The sequence below is a fragment of the Aquarana catesbeiana genome, linkage group LG05 (genome assembly GCF_042186555.1).
Source record: "Aquarana catesbeiana isolate 2022-GZ linkage group LG05, ASM4218655v1, whole genome shotgun sequence".
Classification (NCBI taxonomy): Eukaryota; Metazoa; Chordata; class Amphibia; order Anura; family Ranidae; genus Aquarana; species Aquarana catesbeiana.
In genome coordinates, this window is record NC_133328.1 from 530,636,670 (window position 1) to 530,645,706 (window position 9,037).

At 47.1% G+C, this 9,037-nt stretch overlaps 1 protein-coding gene across 1 annotated transcript; it reads left to right on the top strand.

The window, feature by feature from the left end:
* Positions 1-1,058: 1,058 nt before the first annotated feature.
* On the top strand, positions 1,059-5,403 carry RRS1 (ribosome biogenesis regulator 1 homolog). The gene is made up of 2 exons (XM_073631747.1): positions 1,059-2,093; positions 2,130-5,403. The coding sequence occupies exons 1-2, from the start codon at positions 1,112-1,114 to the stop codon at positions 2,207-2,209; spliced, it is 1,062 nt and encodes a 353-aa protein (XP_073487848.1). The 5' UTR covers positions 1,059-1,111; the 3' UTR covers positions 2,210-5,403.
* The last annotated feature ends 3,634 nt before the right edge of the window (positions 5,404-9,037 follow it).

Genomic DNA, 9,037 nt, shown 5'->3' on the forward strand with positions numbered 1-9,037 from the left:
TGATTTTTATCTTTGCAGTGAGGCCCGGTTCACACTGGTGCGATGCGAGAACCCTGCGAATCCACTGCGGGTTCCCGCATCGCACCGACTCGCATGGCAGTTCACAGTGCCATATGCGAACTGCTGGGGAGTGTCAATACATTGTTAACGACACCCCGAGTTCAGCTCGCGTATCGCACTGCGAACTGACAGTTCGGACACGAATCGGATCGCATGTGTGTTAACACACATGCGATCTGATTCTAGTCCGAACAGAAAAAAGGGTCCTGTGTGTGTCTGGACCGAATGCGGTGTGATATCAGCCATACTAGCTGTATGGCTGAAATCGCACCGCACAGACATTGCATGTAATGTGAACAGCAGTGCGCTGCAAATTACATGTGATGTCTGGCATCGCACAAGCGTTAAACCGGAGCTTCAATTCGCAACGCACATGTGTGAACCCGGGCTAAGGGTGACCCCCTCCTCATCTGATCACAGCCCCAACCACAAGTAATGCTGATCCCCTCCTCATCTGATCACAGCCCCAACCACAAGTAATGCTGATCCCCTCCTCATCTGATCAGTCCCAGCTACAAATAAAGGTGACCCCCTCCTCATCTGATCACAGCCCCAGTTACAATTAAGGGTGACCCCCCTCCTCATCTGATCACAGCCCCAGTTACAATTAAGGGTGACCCCCCTCCTCATCTGATCACAGCCCCAACCACAAGTAATGCTGATCCCCTCCTCATCTGATCACAGCCCCAACCACAAGTAATGCTGATCCCCTCCTCATCTGATCACAGCCCCAACCACAAGTAATGCTGATCCCCTCCTCATCTGATCACAGCCCCAACCACAAGTAATGCTGACCCCCTCCTCATCTGATCACAGCCCCAACCACAAGTAATGCTGACCCCTTCCTCATCTGATCACAGTCCTAAATACAAGTAAGCCCCGCCCTCTTTCGATACCAATCCCAGCGTCACCCGTCAAGCCGCTTGCCAACCACAAGATGTCAGCCATTACACCCGCCCCTGATAAATGTAACCAATGAGAGGCCGTGCAGAGCTCCCCTTCCGCCTCCTCTGGATCACGTGCTCCTTCTTGCAGACCCCACGTGTTTCCTATGAGCCCGGCGATCATGGCGGCTCAGATGATCGAACATGTGCTGGCCCAGGCAGAGAAGGATGAGGTGGAGAAGCTGAGACTCATCACCGTGGAGAAGGAGCTCGAGCTACAATTCGATCTGGGCAACCTGCTAGCCTCAGACCCCAACCCGGCGGACTCCAAGGCCTTCAGACAGCAGAGCCGGGAGGACTTCCTGCGCTCCCTGGCCCGGGACAACACGCAGCTTCTCATCAATCAGCTATGGACTCTGCCGACCCAGCGGGTGGAGGAGGCGGTGGTGGCCACTCTGCCGGAGCCCAGCACCAGGCTGCCCCGGGAGAAGCCGATCCCGAAGCCCCGGGCGCCCACCCGCTGGGAGGAATTCGCCAAGTTAAAGGGAATCCAGAAGAAGAAGAAGACTAACCTGGTGTGGGACAAGACCAGCAAGGAGTGGCGGCGGCGCTGGGGCTACAAACGGGCCAATGATGACACCAAGGACTGGCTGATCGAGGTCCCGGTCACCGCCGACCCCAACCAGGATCAGTTCGCCAAGAGGATGAAGGCCAAGAAGGAGCGTGTGGCCAAGAACGAGCTGAACCGGCTCAGGAACCTGGCCAGAGCCGACAAGGGCAAAGTCCCAGGAGTAGGACTCACCCCTACCGGACAGCCTAGCCGGGATGAGCTGGGCAAAGCCATGCATGTGGCCAAGAGATCTACAGCCTCTATGGGCAGGTTCCAGGACAAGCTACCCAAGGAGAAGGAACCCAAGAACATGGGCAAGAAGAGGAAGTTCCAGCCCCTGGTGGGGGACATGGGGGCAGAGAAGAACAAGCAGCTGGAGATCCTGAAGGTCCTGGGCAGTAAGAAACCCATGATGGATGTCACCAAGGCGGTCAACCGCCAGATGAGGGAGGAGGATGCAGCAGAGTCATCCAAGAGGTGGAAGACCTCCAAAAAAGGGGGGCGAGGGGGGAAACAGGGCGGAAAGAAGGGCAAAGGACCTGCCAGAGGGGGCAAGGGTCAGGGGGGCAAAGGACCAGCCAGAGGGGGCAAAGGACCAGCCAGAGGGAGCAAAAGTCAGGGGGGTAAAGGGTTTGGGGGTAAAAGGAAAAAATAAGCCCATGGACCTCACCTGATGGCGTGTAGTCCTACGCCTATCACCGACACTTTATTGACTCATGATGATCTCTATTGGAACGTTTTCATGTGAATATTATGTGATAAGGGCTGTTGGCTGATTTGTTATTAGGAAGAATATTTTTCTATTAAGCGTTTACCTGTTTCTCAGGTATGTGAATAAATAAGCAAGGTGAAAATAACCTAAATATTTAAGTAATGCCTACTGACCTTTATTAGAATTGTAGATTGAAGTCGTGGTTATGAAACTCCCATGGCTAGGTTTGCAATATCACATGTCAGGAATATGTGCACCCAACAGGCGAGAGAAAGGGGGTGCTCTGTAGTAGACATGCAGGGGTGCCATTAATTGTTGATGGGATTTCACACACTTGCAAAATGTCTGAGAAACCACATTGTGCTGCTTCACAATACAGACCTGTGCGGCTCCAAAAAAAAAAAGCGTGGGGGTGTCAGGGATGTCTTTTCCCCATATTTCTCTTGCTAGGGAAGACCGATTGAAAGCAATGGGCTGCTGTACATACAGAAAGCAGCCTGTACGAGTGTGAGCCTAGCTTAAAGCTGGCCATACACTATACAACTTTTTTTTGTTCAATTTCCTTTATAATTTACCTTTAAAAATTGTAGTACAAGGGCCTGCCTGATTGCATACACATTGAAAGTGTTTAAGTTTGACCTCATATTATAAGGTTTTGGTAAATCTAAGGAAAATTGTATAATATATGGCCAGTCTCTTAGGCCTCATGCACATGAGCAGTTTGGCCCAGGTGTCAAATCCCAGCACTTTTGGATGCGCTGGAGGTTCAGGTAGAGCATCGGTACCACTGCCAGCTGGCAGTCAAAATCTTTGACTAGCTAAAAGAAGCACTGTACCAAATGGTAGTCTTGTTTAAGAATGTATTCCCCGGATGCAGAGTTTCTACATTCCAGGCATACGTCACTAAACGGGAGTGCCAGTCGGTGCTATGTATTTCAGGCTATCCTAAATTTTGACAAGCTAATGGCAGCAGGACACATGCTGTACCTGAAACCATCAGGACAGGCATGGGCCAACCCCCCATAAGAGCATGAGGTCTAATAGTGTGTTATCCTAAGCCTACGGGCAGTGATTAAATTAGGGCTTATTCACAACATAGTGCCATAATGTGTTTCATCTGGTGCTATGCTGCATTGTGATTTATGCATAGTTGTGGTGTTTTGTATTCTTTCACGGTATACTGTACTAAAATGTTTTTGGGTTGTGTTTGTTTTTTTGGGTTTTTTTTTTTTGCACACCAACACAGTTCATTGATATTAATTGAACTCCTAAGATGTAAGGCTGGTCTTACATTATACAATTTTCCTTTAGATTTACCAAAACCATAGAATGGGATAAAACCTAAATTTTCAATTTGTATGCAATCGGGCAGGCCCTTACATTACAGAGTTAAAGGAAATCAAATAGGAAAATTGCTTAATATGACCAGCTTAGGGCAGATTGCCTCCTTGTGCTAGAGCTGTGTTGGGCTGCTGGTGTGAACAAGACCTATATCATTTTCACTGTGGGAAGATGACTAGTCCTTATTACATGATATAAATATGACAGTTTATTCCTAAATGGTAACGGTAGTGTTCTAGTGCACAACAAAGGTCCTACAAGGAATGAGAAGCAACCAGGTAGCTCACTTTACATATTATGTCACCCATTATATAAAAAAAGAATCCATTTGTGTACCCAACACGTTTTACACTTTGCATTTTCCTGTTTCTGCTGCAACAGACTGACCTTCTTTGTGGTCTAAATTCATTGTGTAAATCTGTCCCCTGTACAAATGGACTTTACTAATGTATGAAGGGGTTTTAAACCACTTTATTTTGCTTAAGGCTACATTCAGAGGGCATTTGGTCACGGTGTGAATGCCAGCAGCAGTAATCCCTGCTGCTGCGTTTAACACCTGTTAGTGGCTGGCTGCAGCCACTCAGCATGTATACTTCAGCCTGGGTTCACACTTATGCAATACGGGAAAAGCAGCAAATCGTGTGCGTTTCTCACACACCGCATTGCAATCGCACGGCATCCATGCAATCTGCTGCAGGTGTCAATGTTAAAGTGGAGTTCCGCTTTAAAAAAAAAAAAAAAAAAATTTAAGTCAGCAGCTACAAATACTGCAGCTGCTGACTTTTAATAATCGGACACTTACCTGTCCCAGGGTCCAGCGATGCAGGGGAGAGAAGCCCCGCTCGTCCCCCCCCTCCTCTCTGCGGCAGCTGCATTGTCACTGTGGGCACCCAGCTGTGGCTTCACAGCCAGGCATGCAGTGCGCATGCGCAAGCAGCACGAAGCGCTGTGACTGGTTGGGCAATCGTCTGGGACCTGTGACGTGTTCCAGATGATTGCCGAGAGGGAGGGGGAGACCTGCAAGACAGAGGCATAATGAGCTAGTATGCATAGCATACTAGCTCATTATGTAATGCCGACCTGAGATCAAAGCCCCACTGCGGTACCCGTACACAGCACCGGCTGGCGACATCGCTCCCAGAGTTACTTGGCCGGAGCTGCGATGACGTCACTTCCGCGCATGCGTTGCTGGTAACGACACACTCACTGAAGCAACGGCACGTACATGCCATTGCTTCAGTGCGCACGTGCCGATGACGTACAGGGGATATCCCCTAAACCGTGCAGGTTTAGAAGATATCCAGGGTAGCTACAGGTAAGCCTTATTTTTATAGGCTTACCTGTAGCAAAAGTGGATTGTATGGGTTTAAAACCGCTCCAGCCTTGGAAGAATTTACCCCCTTCATGACCAGAGCACTTTTTGTGATTCGGCACTGGGTCGCTTTAACTGACAATTGCACGGTTGTGCTACGTTGTACCCAAACAAAATTGACGTCCTTGTTTTTTTTTTGTTTTTTTTTTTTTCCCACAAATAGAGCTTTCTTTTGGTATTTGATCACCAATTTAAAAAAAAACAAAAAACTTTTTTTTACTTTTTGCTACAATAAATATCCTGAAAAAAAATTTCATCAGTTTAGGCCACTATGTATTCTACATATTTTTTGGTAAAAAAAATTGCAATATATTGATTTGGTTTGCGCAAAAGTTATTGCGTCTACAAAATGGGGAATATATTTATGCCTTATTTATTTTTTACTAGTAATGGCGGTAAGCCAGTGATTTTTAGCGGTATGGCGGCGAACAGATCGGACACTTGACACTTTTTTGGAACCAGTGACATTTATACAGCGATCAGTGCTATAAAAAAAATGCACGGATTACTTGATAAATGACACTGGCAGGGAATGGGTTAACACTAGGGGGCGATCAAGGGGTTACATATGTTCCCTGGGAGGTGTTTATAACTGTGGGGAGAGGGGGCTGACAGGGAGTACAGAGAGATCGCTATTCATAATCACTAGGAACAGCTGATCACACTTTACTCCTCTGACAGAACGGGGATCTGTTTGTTTACATTGACAGATTCTCGTTCTGGCTCTGTGGAGTGATCGCGGGTGGCCAGTGGACATCACAGTGCGCACCTGCTATAGTTGTTAAAGGGACTGACATGCATCTACGGCAATTCGTGGGATCCTGCCGCAGTATAATGACAAGCGGTTAAAGTGTAGAGATTTCTGCCGCCAGCATTCACACTGTGCCAAAACGCCTGTGCAAATGTAGCCTTAGGAATAGCGGTTCCATACGCTGATGAAGGGAGAGACTGTAATTATCCTGAAAAGTGTTGGCTATACTTCTCTGCTACCACATTGTCATCAGAATTGTTCTGCCTGCTTTTGCCATTCAGCCCCCATCTCGTACAAGCTGCTGGCTGGGTTCAACAGGCTAAAGCCTGCTAGGAGCTTGTTCAAAGTAGCAGTCAACACTCAGGATCTGTGTTCAACATTTATAGACTGGAGTTGAATGGGATTTTAACCACCCTGGCTCCAGAAGGTTTTACCCCTTCATGAACAGGCCATTTTTTGCTACTTTAACTGGCAGTTATGCAGCCATGCAATGCTGTACCCAAACTAAATTTATATATATTTTTTTTTCTTTTGGTGGGTGGTATTTGATCACCACTGGGGTTTTTTTCTTGTTTTGCGATGTAAATGAAAAAAGAACCAAAATTTAGAAAAAAAAATGTTTACCTTCTGCTTTAAAACATATATCTAATAAAAAAATGTTAATCAAATTTCTTCATAAATTCTTCATACATTTAGGCCAAAATGTTTGCTGCTACATGTCTTTGTTTTAAAGAATAAAATCCCAGTAAGTTTTTTACTGATTTGTGGGTGTGAAAGTTATTAGCGTCTACAAATTATGGTGTGTATTATATACACACACACACACACACTGGAATTTTAATACTAGTAATGGCAGTGATCAGCGCCTTATAGTGGCACTGTGATCCTGCAGTGGTCAATCTGACACTAACTGATGCTGAGGGGGTGGACTGCCACTGACATCACTGGTGACACTATTACAATGATCAGTGCTAATAAGATTCAGTCTGGGAATGAGTTTTACATCTAGGATGATCAGGGGCTTAAATTTGTGCTTAACAATGTTTAGTGTGTGTACTGTGTGCTTTTACTAGGCAACATGCTGTCACACCAGTGGACTAATCGGGCCCACCTGTCCGTTTTGCAGGTGGACCTGATTGGAGCACATATTGTTCTCTGTGGGGCGGCAGACGTCCGTGGACATTTCTGTCATTTAATCAGATCCGCTAAAAACAAATTGACGGGGATACGTTTGCCATTTGTCCATCGGATAGAAAGGGGCAGGCAGCCCGTTTCCATCCAGCTGCCCCATAAAGAACAGCAGGCTATGCGGAGTGGACACAAACCTGTCCGCATGCTCAACATGGATCTGCCCAGACAGATTCTGCCCTGCATGAAAGGGGCCTTAGGCCTGATTCACATAGGCTGTCTGATCAGGTCCACCATTCAGTTTTTCAGGGGGACCTGATCGGAGCTTCCATTCACCCCTATGGAGCGGTGGATGTCAGCGATGACATGTCTGCTGACACCCGCCGCTATTTGATCCAATCCTGTCTGTGAAATCCAGACGGATGGAGACCCTATTTTCCATCCGCCTCGGCACAGTGAGCGGAGACGGACCTGTCATCCGCGGGATCAGCAGAGCGATCCCCTGCTGAGCAAAGCGGAGACCGCCCGTGTGCAAGAACCCTTTGCTAGTCTAACACTACCCTACCCCCCCAAACTGATTACAGTCCAAAGGTGTCTGCTTTACTTCTTCATCCAGAGTGCAGACACCCTAAAACAGGAAGTGTTACTGGCAGGATCACCAGGTGAAATAAAGGAAAAAAGAATAAAACAAATGCAGTCACCACATCTGATTGGTAAGCTGCAATATATAACATTTTTGGTTTTCGTTTTAAAAGCGCTTTAAGGGAACTTTCGCACGGGGGCGGTGAGAGTGTTGATGGTAAAGCACCGCTGGTTTTAGCGGCGCTTTACTGTCTTCTTAGCGGCGCTTTTCGGCCACTAGCGGGGTGCTTTTAACCCTCTTGTTAGGGGCTGAAAAAGGGTTAAAGGCAGCGCTGGCCGTTGATTTTAATGGGCAGGAGCGGTCTCCCAAAGAAGCTGCTTGCAGGACTTTTTTTTTTTTTTTTTTGAGAGGTGCTATTTTTAGCGTGAGAACGCATGAAAAGCGCCCCAGTGTGAAAGTAGTCTATATGAATGTCCTGAATGGTGACACAACATACTATTGTATACTTGTACTGAGAGAAATATGCCATTGCTTACTTTTGAAAATTCTGCTTGCCTGACCTACCAAGAACAAGATAACAGTTAAATCAATCAGCGTGCAGTCTGGACATCTGTGGAGATGGAAGACCAGAGTGCAGCTCCTCTGTGGCTGGTATACCAGAGCGACTGCAGCCAGACACTATAAATGAAAAGAAACACAGCGCCTCTATGTGTAGTATTGGTAAACCATTTAATAAGTTAATAGTGAAACTATTCACAAAGGGAGCATAAACACGAGACATTTTTTTATGGCCTGAGGAAGGAGCAAGCATGTTCCGAACGCGAAGCCGCCTTCTTTCACCCTGCACCCGGAAGTGACATCATCTCTGATTTCCCCTGTGTTCCCATAGGCAGCGAATGCTGGAATCCACCCACACAAGCTGTTAGCTGCATTTCAGTGACACGAACGTTTAGGAGAAAAACACCCCCGGATTTTGCTGCAGGATTACTATGATGCTTGTGTTTATGCTCCCTTTGTGAATAGTTTGACTTTTGACTTATTATATGGTTTACCAATACTGCACTTAGAGGCGCTGTGTTTCTTTTCCTTTGTTGCATTGTGGAGACTGCTTCAGTTTTTTACACTGGCTGCCCTGAGTGCTAGTACATGGATTCCTCTCCCTCTTCATCATAGAGACTGTTGCTATGGACTTTGTCCCTACTATTGAGAGACTTTTTTAATTACGTTTATTTGATCTGTGTTCCGCTCCAGGGCTCTCCTCAAACGAGCGCTGAGTTTATTTTTTGTCAGCCAGGCACTATAGACGGGGAAAGAACAGCTACTGTGGGACAGAAGACACCACTGAACAGGGCCGGACATTTCCCGGTAGGCCGCCTGCCCTGGGGCCGCTTTGAGCTGCGTCGCCCAGGGTCGACCCAAGTGCGGCCCACTCCTCTCCCTCTGCTTTTGTAATCACACACAGCGATCTCCCACTGTGTCATGGAGCTGGGGTCTGAACTTTTCGACGGCCGTTCACTCACTGTAACAAAGCCCCGCCTCCTAGATCGTGATAGGCAGAACACTGATTCAATTGAATCATTGTTCCATCTATTACGA

Bases quoted from the DNA above. Each gene is read 5' to 3' on its own strand.
- RRS1 (XM_073631747.1), top strand. From the start codon at position 1,112: ATGAGCCCGGCGATCATGGCGGCTCAGATGATCGAACATGTGCTGGCC. The intron at 2,094-2,129 runs CTGCCAGAGGGG...GGGGCAAAGGAC, and splicing joins CGGAAAGAAGGGCAAAGGAC to CAGCCAGAGGGGGCAAAGGA.